At 49.1% G+C, this 18,009-nt stretch overlaps 1 protein-coding gene across 2 annotated transcripts in view; it reads left to right on the forward strand.

Moving 5' to 3' along the window:
• Positions 1-16,408: 16,408 nt before the first annotated feature.
• The window catches only part of SLC4A8 (solute carrier family 4 member 8), a 74,835-nt gene continuing 73,234 nt past the window's right edge, over positions 16,409-18,009 (forward strand). For both annotated transcript variants that reach the window (XM_055337160.1, XM_055337161.1), the window contains exon 1: positions 16,409-16,544. In XM_055337160.1, coding sequence (XP_055193135.1) covers positions 16,500-16,544 — 45 coding nt within the window. In that variant the 5' untranslated portion in view covers positions 16,409-16,499. The remainder of the gene's footprint in view (positions 16,545-18,009) is intronic.

Raw genomic sequence — 18,009 nt, forward strand, 5'->3', positions numbered from 1 at the left:
AGGATACTAAGGCTCATTTTTAAAAATTTTTCTTTTATGTGTAGCTGGAGGTTCAATCTGTACATGTTTTTCTTTCCTTCTTTTTGGCTCCTCAAGGGTGACAGGAGCCAGAAAGCCACTTTGGTGGGTATTTGTGGGATACCTCACCTCTGCTTGAAGTAGCTCTTTACCTCCAAGAGTAGGTGTGTGTGTGTTGGTGTCTGTGTGTGTATGTGATAACTACCCTGGGAAGCAGGGAGGGACCACAGAAAGTAGTCATCTAGCCATAGGAAAGTGAGATGCCACAGCTCCTTCTGTGTTAGGGGAATCTCAAAGGAGAAATGCTACCTGCCTGGACACCTCAGGAGAACCCCTTGTATTAGGAGGTGGCTATGAAGATCAATATCTGAATCAACTTGACTAAGCTATGGCACCCAATTGTTTAGTCAAATGATAGTCTAGATGTTGCTGTGAGGGTATTTGTGGATGTCATTAACATCTATAGTCAGTGGACTTTAGGTAAAACAGATAATCCTCTGATATGAGTGGGTTTCTTTTCTTTTCTTTCTTTCTTTCTTTCTTTCTTTCTTTCTTTCTTTCTCTTTCTTTCTTTCTTTCTTTCTTTCTTTCTTTCTTTCTTTCTTTCTTTCTTATTCATGAGAGACACACAGAAAGAAGCAGAGACCCAGGCAGAGTGAGAAGCAGGCTCCATGCAGGAAGCCCAATGTGGGACTCAATCCCGGGACCCCAGGATTACGCCCTGGGCCGAAGGCAGTGCTAAACCACTGAGCCACCCGGGGGGGCCCATGAGTGGGTTTCATCCAATCATTTGAAGGCTGGAAGGGCAAAGCATAGGATCCCCTGGGAAGAATCAGCTCTGCCTCAAGCCTGCAGCATAGAAACCTTGCCTGAGTTTCCAGTCTGCTGGCCTGCCCTGCAAGTTTAGTTTCAGACTTGCCAGCCCCCACAGTCGCATGAGCCAATTCCTTAAAATAAACCTCTCTCTCTCTCTCTGCATAACTTGTTCTGTTTCTCTAGAGAATCTGACTAACACGGCAGCCGTGCAGGAGGTGTGACTGTGGACATTGGAGAATCCGCTTGAAAATACAGCTTGTTGGGGCACCTGTTAACCCTCACAACAGTCCTTGAAAGCAGATATTGCCTTCATGTTGTGTTGAGGAAACAGAGAGGTTAAGAAACTTGCCCAAGGGGATCCCTGGGTGGCTCAGCGGTTGAGCATCTGCCTTCGGCTCAGGGCGTGATCCTGGGTCCTGGGATTGAGACCCACATCAGCTCCCTACGGGAGCCTGCTTCTCCCTCTGCCTGTGTCTCTGCCTCTCTCTGTGTGTCTCTCATGAATAAATAAATCTTTAAAAAATTAAAAAAAAAAGAAGATACAGTTTGTCAAGAAACCTAACTTGTCTAGGCCTCTGCCCCATTGATTGAGGAAAATGCTGGAATCTTTATCCTCTGTGAAACCCAGCATGACACAGACCGCCTCACAGGTACCAGTGCCCCCGCTCTGCAGGCATCTCTCTGATGTTCACTGCTGTAGCAGGTACTGCGAGGCACCTCATTTTTACAAGTGAGCTGTCTGTCTATAGGCTCAGCAGGTGCCTGTGACGCCAGGGTATGAGGTCTTTGTCGTTACTTTCTGCAAATCCCTCCATCTATTCAAGTCCCTATTTTATGATGACCAGAAATTTTTTTTTCCTGGGGTTTTCCCTCCCAGATCTGTGCAGTTCTTAAAAAGATCTCTTGGTATTTTATATTTTGGTTGCTGGTGTAAATATTATCTATTCCAGAGGACGCTTGGTCAGTTTTTCTTCTACATAACAGAAGCCTCCTTCTATGTTACAATGAATAGTTCTTCCTCTTTTGGAAAGTCTTATGGGACTGGTGAACTGTGACCATGGACTCCTCTCCATAAAAGCACTCAAGATGCCCTGGATCTAAATGTACCTTTTGCAAGAGAGGACTTTAATTATTAGAATAAAGCATTTAAATGCTCTTAAGGTTTTGCTGTGAGAACTCTTTCTGCCTCAAATTAATGATGTCTTATTGTTTAATAGCTTTCTTTAAAAAGAGAGAGAGAGAGAGAGAGAGAGAGAGAGAGAAATGCACATTGAACCTTCTGAGACAGAGGTAATTGGATCTTAACCTGACAGTCATCTTACCCAGAGGGAAGTAATAAAAGGAGTAATAAACTATCCTCTGGAGCAAAGTAACCTCCAGGTAACAGCAAAACCTTTGTTAATCTATCCCTAAAAAATAGGAGGGGGAGTTCCTATCTTCTTAGACATTTGAAAAAAACAGTAAATTTCATTAGAGAGGCTTCTACCTCTGTACCTAGTAGCATCTGAATCTTGTTTAATGTTCTTTTAGGTTGAAAATTATTCAGAGGTGATAGAATAACTCAACAGTAGTTCTAACGTCCTGATGTTTAATGTCCCATTAATATCCCTGCTAATATCCTGAACATTTTTTAAAAAGTTCTTTTACATTTATTTATTTATTTTTTTAGTAATCTCTACCCCTAACGTGGGGCTCGAATTTATGACCCTGAGATTAAGAGTCACATGCTCCTCCGCTCCGACTGAGCCAGCCAGATGCTCTGATATCCTGAACTTTTTGCCTCACCGCTTATTAATCCCACGGAATTTTGATTTTCAATAGGTAACATATTCATAGGGCACAACAATCAAATGTGGAACAGTGAGATGTAAATCTTCCTCCTACTCCCATTCCCCGTCACTTAGTTTCCTCCCCAAGGGCAGCCACTCTTGCTGGTTTCTTTTGATTCTAGAAACATGGCCCAGAGAAGGAGTCACCCCAATTGAGCAGGTACCTTAAGGAGTAAATTGTTTCATCATATTGTCTGAAATGGTTAAAGTTATTTGAAACGCAGTCAACTTGCTGAGCTCTCCTTGTCGCCCTGATAGGGTTTTGATGGATTCTCTTGGGCTTTCTAGGTAGACAGACATGTCAACAACATAGAATTTTGGCAAAGTGCAAACAGTTTTGGAGCGAGACCTGTGTTGAATCCTGGCTCTTCCAGCTACCAGATGTCTGATTTTTAAATCCAGCCTTTATAAAATGAGGCACTCTCCAAAGGCAGGGTGTGGGTACTGAGTGGTCCTTCCTGCCCAGATGTGGTGGGGAGGGTGGACGGATGCACAGAGCCAAGAACCATCCCTCTGTTCTCTTCTGGGTTGGTTCCACCTGGAGCTGCAGAGAAATCCAGAGGGCTTTGATCTCAGTGATTTCTGAACACCCAGAGATCAGGAGGAGAGACTGAAAAGGAAGCAAACTGTAAACTAGAATAAGCTTTTCTTTCTCCATGAAAGGAGTGTGGCTCATGTTTGCTGAGAGCAGGTTAAAACAGATTTTGGTATTTAAAACTAGAGATTTACAGAAACACTTTAAAGAACTACTGATTAGGGACGCCTGGGTGGCTCAGCGGTTGAGCATCTGCCTTTGGTCCAGGGTGTGATCCTAGATACCCGGAATCGAGACCCACGCTGGGCTCCCTGCATGGAGCCTGCTTCTCCCTCTGCCTGTGTCTCTGCCTCTTTCTGTGTCTCGCATGGATAAATAAATAAAATCTTAAAAAAAAAAGTAACTACTGATTATCAGTGTGGCCGCATCAACTCCCTACAGGTGGTGGGAACAGTTGGAGACAATGGGGATGTGCACAGGTTTTCTCAGAGGTGGGACCTGCTGCCAGACAGAGGAGTTGGTATTCGGTGAGGAGTGGTACTAAGAAAAATCCATGCTTGGTGAGGGAAAGAAAACACATTCCCGTTTTCACAGTCCTGTTCCTTGGCCCACTTCTGACGTGTGTGCGTGTGTGCGTGCCCGTGTGTAGTCTTCCCTACATCGACAAGTTCTCAGACACCAGCTGGCTATCCTGCAATTCAACTCAGTTCTGAAACTGCCCAGAGCTGGTATCAGATTCATAGGTTAAGGGGTCGATCTTACAAGACTGCCCCCTCCCAACACCCCGACTTCAGATGCCAGTTGCAGACCCATGTTGTTACCCGTGCTTCTGACGGACTAGTTATAAATCAGAGATTCCCAAGACCCCCCCCCCCCTTTTTGGGTTCGATTAATTTGCTAGAGGAGCTCATGGAAGTCAGAGAAACATTTTACTTACTAGATTACTGGTTTGTGATCAAAGCATATAATTTAGGAACAGCCAAAAGGAAGAGGTGGGTAGGGCAAGGTGTGTGGAAGAGGTGTGGAGCTTCCAAGTCCTTTCCAAGGCTCCTTTCTGAAGAGTCAGAGGGTGATTGCGTGAAGTCTCTCCAGGGCTGGCAGTTCTGTCGTGTGGGCAAGTTGTTTAACCTCAGAGATTATGTGGGTCTGCTGTGAATTTTAGAGGAGATTATGTATGCAAATCACTTGCTCAGAGATGATAGATGCTCTGTGTTCAACAGCAACAACAACAACAACAACAACAACAACAATAACAACACAGGCACCCAAGGCCACTCTTTTCCCCCCGCCAGGAGAGCCATTGAACTCTACTAAATGTGCTGGGGCCACTCAAGCCTAAAAGGGTCAACGTGTAGGCTTCTTGGTATGCATCTGTAACTCCACCTGAAAGTTTTATTTACTCATTTTCAGAGTCTGGGCAGGAGCCTTGCGGCTCCATGAACTTGACTGACCCATGAAGTTTGGTCTGGGTTTGAGGCTAGGCAAGAATGACCAGTTGGATCCTGGCTCAAAGTTCTTTCATTTTGGTTTACTCCCAGAGCCACTGAAAGCAGTGCACAGGATAGAAACGAGACAAAGCTACATCCAGGTGGGTGGTGGCCGCTCCCCACGGCCTCCTGCGTCAGTTCACAGAGACACGCCCACCCCAGAGTTTGGAGGCGTTGGCAGTCGATGGGGAGCAAGATGCCTGCAGGACCAGAGCAGCGCAGCACTGCGGGTTCGCTACCTTTACAGCCCAGCCACATCATACCCAGGAACACAAACACACCTCATAAAGCAATCATGCTGATACTCAAGCCATGTCACTCGGGTCTAAGTCCAAACTTGAAGTTCTTCCTGTGTCAGCCTTGGGACTAGCACCCCCTATCTGTACCCGAGCTGCGTGTAAGTGGCCATTAGCTCCTAAGAAGCCTCACGAATTCTTAAAAGCTGTATGAATTGTTAAAAGGCCCCCCTTTCCTCTGGGCAGATGCAGACCTGTGTCAGGACACAAGCTGTACAATGACATGTGCCAGCCCAGGGGTCAGGGCCCGGGAGTCCCCATTCCTGCCCAGGGCCTGCCGTAGTGGTCTGTGTCTTCGGGTAGCTAAGGGAAGCAGGACAAACCCTAGGACTCTTACTGCTTAGCTGCTGTTGCTGTTTCTCTAAGAGTAGACCCAAATCTGGTGTCGGGGGCTTCCTGCAGCCTGACGACAGCTTTGGAACCCGGGGCCGCCACTTGAACATAAAATTGCCAATCTTTAGAAGTTGACTCCTCACCAAATGTAGGAGAGATTGGGGAGCTTAACCAAGCACGAGGGGTTGGGACAGACAAGCGCAAGGGACCGCCTTCCTTGTCTAGCACATCATCAGGGGACAACCTCTCTTTGATTCCCAGTCCATGAAGTTCGGATGGGGCCCAACTTACTCCCCAGTACTGACGGTGGACCTGGGATCCTTTAGCCTCAGGGGATTGGTTTAGGGTTGGGCCCACTCCCCAAGCCAGACCACTCAGAACCTTCTCTGAGATATTTCCTAGAACTAGCAGGAAAAAGGAAAAAAAAGGATCCCCTTCCCCCTGCCCACATGTCCTATGCCTCACCCACACAACCAGTATGGAATCATCAGCTGGGAAGAGGATGTCATTTGAGAGCTGCTAATGGCTATCCTGGCCATAGCATGAGGAAGGAGAGTCAGCCTGAGCATGAAGCCAACACTGAGAAAGCAGAGCATAAAGGTAAAGAGCAAGACTTTTGGGCTCCTGAATCCTGCTGTGCCTGAAGCCATTTATTCCTAGACATCTCCCTTTTCAACTTTTTTTCTCTCCTCTCTCTTCCTTCCTCCTTTCCTTTTCTTCTTTTCTTCTTATTTTGGGTGAAATTGGGTGTGTTTTCGTTATTTGCAACAAAGAATCGGACCAATAAATAGTATATACACTTATTGCTAGGGGGATCTGGTGAATTAACTTATTGCTAGGGGGATCTGGTGAAAGTGTTCTGTCTGTGTTCACTTAAAACCAAGCCTGGCAGGGAGGAAGCCGAGAGAGACTCTCAGGAAACACTTAGAAAATGATGCTTTTGGATCTCTAGGGAGCAGAGAAGGGGAGCCAAGTGGTGAGTCATAGTGTGGGAGGTGAGGACATATCCGAGTGGGAAGGATGGATCGCTCATCTTTCCAGGCTTTAGCCTATGAGATGCCTTTGAACCAGACCATCTCCTTGGTAGGACTTGCAGATACATGGGAAACCAGAGGAACCGGTGGACTTCCCCTTGGGAGACAAGGTGACCCCCAAGATTAGAGAGTCAAGAGTCTGGTCAAATGTCTGGCCTATCTCCAAACCTCTCAGGGCCTGCCGTAACTCCGTCTTTGTTAGTGCTGGCTCAGCGGGACACATCACCATTTCTTTACTTCATTTCAACCTTGGGCTAAAGGCTGTTAATGTTCTATGGCCAAACATGTCCTTCACGTTGGAAAGGTTATACCCAAATCCCACTCTGGGGTCTCCACTGTTACCTGTAAATAGTGCTGCTGTAAATCCCCTTTATGCACAGCTCTGGCCATTTTCCTAGGGTCAACTTCTAGGAGTGGAATTTGCTGGGTCAAAGGCTACAGACATTATTAAGGTTTTGATTCTTATTCCAGGAGGAAATATCATCCATTACTAGAAAAGAGATGTAAAAAGTTTCCACCCTTGGCAACTAGGAGACGGCTGATGGCCAAATAAGTAAGAGGTGACCTGCTTTTCAGAAAAACAGACTCCTGTCACAATGTCTATAATAAATTAAATTAAGACCATAAAGTGTGCTGTGGATGCAGCCGATCACATGGCATTAAACAAATTGGAGTGCCTGGTTCCCGGGAGAAATGGGATAGAAACCACCAGAGAGAAGTAATGGGGTTATCAGGGTGCTTCCTTGAAAGTAAGAACCGTGGTGGTGGCAGCCGCGGTGGCTGCATTTACTGAGGGCGGTTCCAGTGTAAATGGGGTGAGGGCCAGAGCAAGGCAAAGAACAAGCATGTCTCTTGGGGAACTCTTTGTTTAATGAGGGAGATCACCAGCTACAAATAAAATGATCTCAGGTGAGAGATTTTTGTCCTGGAATAAGCAAGAACATTCTAGCATTCTATCCGCCGTTGGAGAGGTTATAATGCATTTGAAAGCACCGTGGAAGCCATAGAGCGTGACCACTATGGAGTAAGTAGGGAGTACAGTGCTATGTGCTAGGGAGCCCGAGATGGGAACCAGAGTCCCTCCCTCCCATATAGAGTCCCTATCTACCGAACCCTTTCCTTCTGTTCTGTTGTGATTTCTTTAGAATGTCCAAGAAAGTGAGGGAAGCCACAGAGACCACAGCGCAAGGCCGTAAGAAGTGATCCCATTGGCCTCTTTCTCCTCAAAAACCTTTTCTTCCTTGACCTTAGTGTCCTGCTCCCCCACTTACCCCAGTAGTTCTTCCCCACTGGGGTTCTTCAGACAATTCCTTTGTTTGTGTACGCCTTTCTGCAGGACAGATACTCATCAGACTTGATTCTTATTTTTATTCCTTTTGCCCTGGTGTATTTACAGCTTTACAGAATCACAACAGGAGCAGAGGAACATATGTAGGAGGTCGGGTGGGGGGACCACAAAGGAGGGAGCCATTGACTTCATCTGCTGGAGGAAAAGGTGACATGACGTAGCTCGTGAAGAATGAATAGAAGTTCGCCAGGCGGGTGAGTGGGAGAGGTGCAGGTAGAGGGTGTGACCTCGGTGGCCCTCCTAATCTGGAGTACAAATAACATGCCCCAGCTAGTCCACCGAGTTTCGTGCTCCAGGCCCTATCTGCAGTGACGTCAGATCCAGAAGTCCAGTCTGGGGTCCTGTGGGGCTGCACTCTCTCCCCAGGAACCCTGGGGTTACAAGTGTTGAGTAACCACAGAACCAGTGTGGTGCTGGCTCAACAGGCTTGCTGTAGCACTGGGCCGGGAGCCCAGACCTGTCAGTCCTTAGGCGGAAGCTGGGTGAGCTGGAGGCCTTTGAAAGGACAAAGGTACGGGGCCATGTCAGGCCCTGAGGGTGTGTCCCTCAACCTGGGCTCCTTGCTTGGGAAAGCACACTCCTAGCTGAACTGGTCAGAAACCTCCGTTGAAAACCCTCTTGTTTTCCCAAAGCCAGCTGCTCAGTGTCCTGCCCCAGTGGTATGCAGTGCACAGATTCTGATCATAGACAAAAAATTAAAAAAAAAAAAAGATTCTGCTCATAGATGTTGTGTTAGTCTCCTAGGGCTGCTATGACAAAATATCACAAACTAGGTGGCTTCAAACAGAAATGTATTGTCACACGGTCCTGGGAAATCTTCAGGGCTCCCTCCTCTGAGACCTGTAGGGGACTCTTCTTTGGCTCTTGCTGGCTTCGGATGGCTTGCCAGCAGTCTTGGTAGTTTCCAGGACTGTAGAGAGAAGAGGAGGATAGTCCAATCCTTGGCGTCCACATGGCTGTCGCCCTGAGTCTCTCTGTGTCTTCATAAGGCTGTCTTTTTATAAGGACACGGCTCAGGGGTTCCCACTCTACTGCACTATGACCTAAAAGATTACATCTAATTACTAATTACACCTGCAACGACTCTGTTTCCAAATAAAGTCATATTCTGAGGTATGGGGCAGCAGTGGCGGTGGGGGGGGCATTTAGGATTTCAACATCTTTGGGGGAGGGTGCAGAGGGCCCAGTTAGACCGCGAACAGCATCTCTCAGATGTGTGGCAGAGCTTTCAGACGGTAAGGACTGGAGCTCCCAGTGCTCTGAAGTGGGAACATGGTGTTTATGTCTCTGCTTTTTAAAAAAATATATTTTATTTATTCATGAGAGACACAGAGAGAGAGACAGAGAGAGGCAGAGACACAGGCAGAGGGAGAAGCAGGCTCCACGCAGGGAGCCTGACGTGGGACTCCATCCTGGGTCTCCAGGATCATGCCCTGGGCTGAAGGTGACCCAAGGATCCCCGCTGATTTTTTCTATATCTGTTTTAAGGACTTTTTTCTCTGCTATTCATTGGCTTCCCATCTCATAGGTCTGGTTGTTCTTGGTAAAGCTAGCAAATACTCCCTCTTACGTTTTATAAGAAAAGACCAGAGAAACTCTGCATTCTTTAAGGAGGAGGCTGGCCTTTTCAGTTTGGCAAAAGATTAAAGGTAGAAAAGGATAAATCAGGGAAATACATTCAAAATCAAAATCTATGTCTATTCCATTTTGCCCCAGTGCAAATGTCTGAATGGGTCTCTTTTTTATTAACTACAAAATGAAAGACCTCAAGGGATGTTTCCCCAGGAGTAAGAGTAGCTTGGACTGAATTTATATCTGTTACTTAACGTGTGCTTCTAGAGATAAGAAGCAGTAAGAGTTATTTCCAGAAGTTCACTAGAGTTTGTTCAGTAAACTAATGAATGGGTATCACTGACAAGCTTCCCAAAGTGGAAATTATATGAAACTGTCATCTGATAGGAAAGGGGTAGCCGGGGAGGGACTCTGGGCTTTTGCTATGGGGAGTTAATGTCAATTCTCAAGTTGATTCTCATTTTTGCTGTTCAGTTGAAATAAATTCAATTTTGTGCAGGAAGTGGCTGAGTGGAATTATATTTCTAGGAAGCCACACAGTGAAGTGGAAAGCATTAGTAGTTCTTGACCGCGAGCTCTGCTATTAACTGGCCTGGGCAAGTCCCTACTCCAGCCACACTTCAGCTGTCTAGTCAAGCTCATGCTTCTGTGTACGTTTACAGACCCATTGAAGAGAAATGAGATAAGGTGATTTAAAAAAAAAAGGTTGAGGGGCACCTTTGGCTCAGCTTGTGATCCTGGGATCCAGTCCTGCATCGGGCTCCTCGCAGGGAGCCTGCTTCTCCCTCTGCCTGTGTCTCTGCCTCTCTCTGTGTGTCTCATGAATAAATAAATAAATAAATAAATAAATAAATAAATAAATAAATAAATAAATAAATAAATAAATAAAATCTTTAAAAAATAAAAAGAAGGTTGAGTATATAGGATTATACAAATGAGAGGTACTGAATGTGCTGCCACCTTAAGGATATCCTAGGCACGTCGGCTAAAAGTGAAGCAAGAATTTCCGTAGGTAGTCTAAGAAGCTCAAGAGGTCTTATCCCCACGCAGGTTAGATGTGGAATGATGTGGGACTCGTTCTTGAGTCTCCAGGATCACACCCCGGGCCGAAGGCGGCTCTAAACCGCTGGGCCACCAGGGCTGCCAGAAACCACCCGATTTCGAAGCAGGACTGGGTTTCGTTAGAAACAGAGAAGACGGATGTGTTTAATTAATGCAAATATATTTGGATCTGATATCAAGGACTTGGCGAAGGGCTCTCGGCGAGCACCCAGCTCTCCCCAATCCCTGAGTGATTGCCCACCTGCATCTGGAAGTCTCAAGCCTTCTTTCCTCAAAGGCTTGCCTTCCTCTTGTGCTCTGCTTCTTCTTTGGTCCCTTCCCCTTCCCCGGCCTCTGCCTCAGCCCAAACCACTTCCTCGTGATTCTAGAAAACGCAGAGGGTAGGTTTTTGCCATCGTAGGTGGGTTCTGTCCACTACAGCCTTAGTCCCGAGCAGGGTGTCAAGGAGCACAGCCTGGGAATTTCTGTGGATGGTGTTGAGACAACCAACCGAGGGGGGAGGATTTGCCAGTCAGGAGTCAGTCTTTGTGGCACTTCGTTGTTCTTCCCTCGACGTGTAGCGTCCCGGCCTGCAGCACGCTGTGCACGGAGAAACTGAACGCACGCTTGGCAAAGGGCTGAAGGCAGGTCATGCACCTGCACGACCTCATCAGCTTGACAAGGAAGCCTGGCTCTCCCCCTCCCTTCACAGGAAACGCTCCCAGACGGCAGCACCACCAAGCCCTAATTAAGTCTTTCCTTGGATCCTGACGCCTTTTCCTCTAACCCGTCCTTGGGTTTAGATTGTGTGATTAAGAGGAAGCGGTGGGGTGGGGAGGAGGCGACAAAATCAGGTATACGGCACAGCTGGGAATTGGGAGCTACTTAATAGCAAGTAAAGACTAGAATCTCGGTTCTGGTGACTCTTTTGGCAGTTTAAAGGGAGCAAGGGATATGGTAACATGATAGGGAAATTAGGATGCTTTTGATGAAAAGATTGGTTGCAATTATGTGAGAGCATTTGCTCAGACATTCTGAGTTTCTTGTGTTTTTGCCTTTTTTGTTTCTGAATAAAAGAATTTTAATGTTTTTCAGCCAATATTTATTTATTTATTTATTTATTTATTTATTTATTTATTTATTTATTTATTTTCAGCCAATATTTAGAGATAATACATGTAAGGTGCCTGGTGCTTCCCTGGGAAGGCTGTGAACACTCCCTTACAATTAAATGAGAAATTTGGGGCTTTGTGTACTTACCTGAAAAGAGAGTCCCAGTGATTTTATCATGTCCCCAGGGGGTCCAAGACATGCTCTCTTCCCAGACAGACCCATGGGAGAGGCAGGGAGCAGGTAAGCATGTGTACTCTGGAATCAGATACATCCGAGCTCAGAGCCCTGTGTCTTTATTTTTTTAACCGCGCTGTGTGACAAGGGCAAGTTACATCTTTAAGCCTCAGTTTTCAGTTTTCTCACCTATAGAATGGGATGATAGAACCTACCCCACGAAGTTGATGCAAGCATTGAGGTCATCCGAGCACGCCTCCTTGCTTTCTTGTCGGTGTGTGTGGGCTCTTGCGTGTAGTCTCTGTTTATGCGCACTTTGCTTTTTCCTGCGCATTGTAGGCCTCCTTCTGGGCCAAGCACCCTGTGCAGGCCTCAAGAAGCTCTGCATTCTATTCCACTGTTTTTTCTGCTTTCTTTAGAACAAATAATCATTGTGAGGTCGTGTCCTCAGCTGAATATCCTCCTTCCAGCTCCTCTAGAGCCTGTTTGCTGGCCACATTGGGAGCTGCGTATTTGCACTATTCCAAGCAGCCTAGGAAGCATTAGAGGCTAGAATCCTAGAGCCTGAGGCATGGAGCCAAGGAGCCGGCCTCCTTCGGGAAGGAGAGACCACCACAGTGCTGCCCAGAGGGGAGAGGCTGTCTTCTGCAGCACCTCACTTTGTAGCTGCCTCCCGTAGCCTCAGAGGCTGGCGCTGTGGCCTCATTTCTTTTGTAATTTGCACAATAGACCAGAAGATGGGGCTCTTGACCTTGGAGTCAAGGGCCAGAGGCTCTGACTTTTTCCACCCTTGAAGAAGAGGAAAATAGAGCCACCAGAGCTCCCAGGGATTCTCTACCTCCTTAGCCCTCTCCCTTCCTCTGTCCGCTGGGGCCCACCCCCACGGCTCAGAGCTATCTTTTTGGGGAGTGGGGAATTCGGGGCACATCCTCCCCTTGAACAGCATCCTTGGCCTCTCCAGAATTACCAGGTTGCTGGAGTCATTCTATCTGACCCCCTGCCCCAGCTTCACCTCCTGTAACCCACCAGGCCCCAGCGGCAGATGCTGGCAGGATTGCATGGTGGCCAAGAACTCAAGAGTCAGACAGACTCATCCTTGACTCACCTCCTCAGAGGACCTCTCACCGATGATCTAAAGGAGCTCCCCATCTAAAGGAGCTCACCCCACCCCCATGCCAATTACCCTCTATCACATGACCTTGCTATTGACTTCTTAGCAGCCATCATAATCTGTTGTCTGTTTACTTACTTACTGTCTCCCCACTAGACTGTAAGGCCCAACAGGGCAAGACCCTGTTTGTTGTGTTTTTTGTTTGTTTTAGAGAGAGAGAGAGACAGAGACAGAGACAGAGATTGTGAGAGGACAGCAGGGAGGAGAGGGAAAAGCAGACTCCTCACTGAGCAGGGAGCTTGATGACCTGGGGCTTGATCCCAGGACCCCAGGATCATGATCGAGTTGAAGACAGATATTTAATTGACTGAGCCATCCAGGTGCCCCAAGACCCTGTTTTATTGTTCTTTCCCTGACATGTAACATGGGCCTGAACACAAAGGTCCTTAGGAAATGTATTTTGAATTAATAAATGACCAAAGCCCAGTTTCATAACTGCCTGACCTGAAGAAAGCTGCTAAACTTCCCTAAGCCCCAGTTTTCTTACCAGTGAAATGGAGATATAATAGAGATATTACAAATATCACATAACACAATGCATTTATACGACAAAGCCTGGGTCCTGGTACATGGAAGCATTCTCCAAAACTTTCAGCAGTCTTACTTTCTGTCCTGGAGAAAAGTAAAGTCTGAATTAATTGGGTAGCTCTTCATAATTTAGCCATAGTTGGTTTTTGTTTTTGTTCTTTAGAGAGAGCCATAGTGTGTGCTTGGAGGGTGTGGGGAGGAGGGGGAGAGGGAAAAGGGCAAAGGGAATCCTAAGCAGGTTCTATGCCCAGCTGGGAGCCAACAGGGGGAGGGGGGGGAGGGAGGGTCTGTCTCACAACCCTGAGATCATGACCTGAGCCAAAATCAAGAGTCCAGTGCTTGATGTTAAGGGACTGAGCTACCCAGGTAACCCTGTTTGGTTTTTTAGACCACAATTTGTACTTCCTACTGTTCTTCTCTGACTTTTTGCTTTGGCTCAAATGATGACTTACTCTGAATGGGCCACATAGATTCCTATTTTTTTTTTTTTTAAGATTTATTTTGGAGAAAGTGCGCACAAACACGAGTGGGGGGGGGGCAGAGGGAAAGTTCTGTGTTGATAGCTCAGTTCCTGAGCATGGAGCCCAACACAGGGCTCAATCCCATATCATGAGATCATGACCTGAGCTGAAACCAAGAGTTGGGCACTCAACAAACTGCTCCACCCAGGCACCCCCATTCCTATTATTAAGTCTTTGTCCAGTAGTCGAGATGCTTGCTCTCCTAACCTTGGCTCAATTATTTTCAGATTTAGCTCTAACCCATGTCCTCTGTGTCATGTTCCTGAAGTGTCCCAAGTCATAAAGATCATTTCCTCTTCTGAATTTTTATAATCTTTGTTGTCTACATTACTCATATGGCTCTTATTCTATGTTTTATTATCTTGTCATCATATTCACATGTTTTCTGTTTCCCTGATGAGACTACAGGCCCTTTGGAGATACATATTGTATTGTATTGTATTTATTTATTTTAAAGATTTTATTTATTTACTCATGAGAGACACAGAGAGGGAGAGAGAGAGAGAGAGAGAGAGAGAGAGAGAACAGAGGGAGAAGCAGGCTCCATGCAGGAAGCCCGAAGCGGGACTTGATCCCAGGACTCCAGGATCAGGCCCTGGGCCCAAGGCAGGCGCTAAACTGCTGAGCCACCCAGGGACCCCCATGTATTGTATTTTAAATGTCTGCATCTTCAGTGCCATTTAGGCCTCTACTTAGTAGGTGTTGAATATGTTTTTGATTGAATTAAAAGCACATATATTTATTGAGTACTTTCTATATGCCCAGCATTCTTTGATGCTCTGTGGAGTACAGAAGGACATAAAAAATTATCTTAAAAAAAACTTAACAATATTATATAGTAAGGTAAAGTCAACATATAAGTGAAGTACTTAAATAACCATAGCATGGTAACTGTCATAAGAAAGGTATGGAGTCCTGTGAGGCTTCAGGGAAGGGAGAGAGGATATCTCTAAGAGGTATTGGAGTGGGATAAAGAAAGGTTTCTTGGAAGAGATAACCTTTGAGATTGACTTTGGAAGATGGTTAAGATTTTGACGGGCAGGGGCACCCGGGTGGCTCAGGGGTTGAGCGTCTGCCTTTGGCTCAGGTTGTGGTCCCTGGGTCCCGGGATAGAGTCTTGCAGCAGGCTCCCCGTGGGCTTAGAAACAGGACCAGGGGCCTTAGATCAGAAATATGGCTCTGCCCCAGGGACACTGAAGCACAACCTTGTTTCAAATGTCAGGGCCAATGCAAGTTGTGCTAGGCAGGGGTTGAAATGTAACATGTACCGGACTATGTTCTCCAAACGTAATTTCTTTTGAGGCCAACAATCCTTTGGGCTGTTTTTCCCCCTCTAATAATATGGACTCACCTACAGGCTTTTGTGATACTGCATGTAAAGCAAAAGGCCCCTTGCCTCCTCTTGGGGACGGAAGATTGGTTGGACTGTGGCCAGCCTCTCTTTGCTTTCAAGTCCAAATCAAATTGAATGCATTACTCATGATTTTCTAACCTTGCCTTAGATCAGTAGTTCTGTTGTTAGATAATAATTTGCCTTAGATCATTTCTCGGAAAAAGTTGGAAGCGTTCTTGCAGAGTGATTTCAGCCATCAACCTGGGCTCAACTCTTGTGACTTTTCTGTGCCACCCTAAGACCCAGGGAGAAGACCTAAGTGGTAGTGAGCCTTGGAGGGGGTCTGACACTGCCCGCCCGCTTCTCTTCAACGCCCTTTTCATCTGGCCACTAGTTCGAGTTTAACGAGTAATTTTAGAAGGCCGGTCCCCCCCTCCCCAGGTACTTCCCTCTGCAATCCCCGGGGCCTGACCTAAGTCATAACATCAGAGTGACACAAAAGCGACAGTTCCCCAGTGTTCGAGGGTCAGGTGCGGCCGCAAATAGCACGAGATTTTCAATTTCTAGCGAGCAGTCGGGAGGACCTTTAAGCCCAGAGGCCCCCGAAGGGAGGGCGGCGGTTTCCCGGGCAACCGGGCCCGGAGCGGTAGGCTCCCCGGGCTCCCTCCTCCGCCGCCTCCCCTCCCCCCTCCCCTAGCCCGGGTACCGCCGCCCGCCCCTCCCCTCCCTGCCTTCCCCCCCCCTCCCCGCGTCCCCTGTAGCCCGGGTACCGCCGCCCGCCCCCCTCCCCATCCCTCCCTCACGTCCCCCTCCCGATAGCCTGGGTCCCGCCAGCCGCCCCCCCGCCGCGTCCCTCTCCCCCTCCCCCTCCCGGTAGCCCGGGTCCCGTCGCCCCCCTCCCCTCCTCCCCCTCTCCCTCCCGGTAGCCCGGGTCCCCCCTCCCTCCCCGTCTCCCCCCCGCATCCCCTTCCCGGTAGCCCGGGTCCTGCCTCCCTCCCCCTCCTCCCCCCGCATCCCTCCTCCCGGTAGCCCGGGTCCCCCCCCCTCCCCGCCTCGCCCCCCCCCCCCGCCGTCTCCCCCTCCCCCTCCCCCTCCCGGGAGCCCCGGGCCGCCGGCGGCGTCCTCCCGAGCTCCGCGCGCTCATTGGCCGCCCAGGCCGCGCGCCCATTGGCTGCGGCGAGGCCTCCGGGCTGGCGGCAATGGAGGCGGCGGCGGTAGATGGGTGACGGCCGGCTCGGGGGGGGGGGGGGGGGCGCCGCTCGGCCGGGCTCGGAGGCGACGGGAGCGCGCGGGCTGCTGCCTCTGGGCCCGGAGCCCCGGAGCCCCGGCCGCCCCGGCCGCCGCCCCGCCATGCCCGCGGGCAGCGGCGAGCCCGACGGCGTCCTCCGCTACCAGGTAGGGCCCGCCCCCCGCGCTCCCCGCCCGCCCCCCGCGCTCCCCGCCCGGCCCGCGGCGCCCCGAGGCCCAGGCCGGGCCCGCGCGGGACAGCAGGGGGCGCCCCGGGCGGCGGGGGCGGGCGCGGGCCGCGACCGGGTGACCTTGGGCGGGAGCGGGAGCGGGAGCGGGAGCGGGAGCCGGAGCCTCGCTGCACCCCGAGGCGGGCGGGGACCTCCCCCCGGGAGGGACGGGGACAGGTGGCCGCGGACCGTGCTCCCGGGGGGGGGGGGGCAGGTCTCCTCTTTGTTGTTTTCATTTCTGGAGACTTCTGGTTCCTCCAGTGGCTGCGAGAAAGAGCTGGAAAGAGCGGAGGCTGGACCAGACCCCTCAGTGTGCTGGGGCTTGCGACTGCCTCGGTTCCATCGGTTCCATCGGGCGACAGCTGACAACCTGGGGGGGGGGTCAGGGAGGTCAGGAACAGGTGTTCAATTAAGGGAGTAAGTGGTGACCCAGCCGTTGGGGTGCCAGGTGGCAGGTGGCAGGAAAAGCCCTGGACTAGGGGTCAGAGACCACAAGGCTCAAATCCTGCACCTGCCTCCACCGGCCTTGCGACCTTGAGGAAGTCGCTTGCCTCCTTGAGCCTCAGTTTCTCCATCTAGTAAAATGGGGATGGGGATAGCGGCCTTGCCCACCTCACAGGGTTGCCCTGAAGGCTAAGCGAGGTGCTATTTGTGAGAGGCTCTACTGTGTGACAACAGCTCATTGAACTCTCACTCCCCCCCTTTTCCTGTGCAGTCAGGTGGTCCAGTTACTGCTCTGGAAAGAGATGGAAGGGAGAAGGTCAAGCCAGAAGTGGAGGGCTGTGAGGAGGACGATGGGACTTCCCAGGAAGGATGATGGGCCTTGGAAACAAGGGCCATGTTGATGTCAGCGATTGTTTGCGCAGGGGAAGCATTCCAAGTTTGTAGCAAAATGGGCATCAGACACTGACTCTCTCTTCTTGCTGGCAGTGGTTTGCCACTAGAACATCCATGATTCCTCGTTTGTGTGCTCCATCAAAAAATGATGAAAACCGTATCTAAGATTTTGGAAGATCTTTCCGTATCTGATCCTCCCAAGGCCCGCTGAGTGTATTCAATGTATGTTGGGGATACAGCGGTGAGCAGAAATAGGCAAAGTTCTTGCCCCCCCTGGAGCTCCCTGTCTTGGAGGGTGGGGAGAAATAACTATTTTTAATCAAATAATCACACAAATAAATGTATTATTTGGAACCGTGAAGAGTGTTTCGAAGGAAGGATAAGCAGTGCTCTGAGTGGTTCCAGCCTTGGTCTTAGATGAGAGGAGAGTTTGCCAAGGAAGAGAATTAAGGATCTAAAGGCTAAAATGTCAACCGAGGGAAGAGGGAGAGCAAAGGACATTGGAGACAAAGACAATGAAAGGAGCACATCTAGGTAGAGGGCCTGAAAGGCGGCCAGTGTGGCTG

The sequence above is a fragment of the Nyctereutes procyonoides genome, unplaced genomic scaffold (assembly GCF_905146905.1).
Source record: "Nyctereutes procyonoides isolate TBG_1078 unplaced genomic scaffold, NYPRO_anot_genome, whole genome shotgun sequence".
In the NCBI taxonomy this organism is placed as follows: domain Eukaryota; kingdom Metazoa; phylum Chordata; class Mammalia; order Carnivora; family Canidae; genus Nyctereutes; species Nyctereutes procyonoides.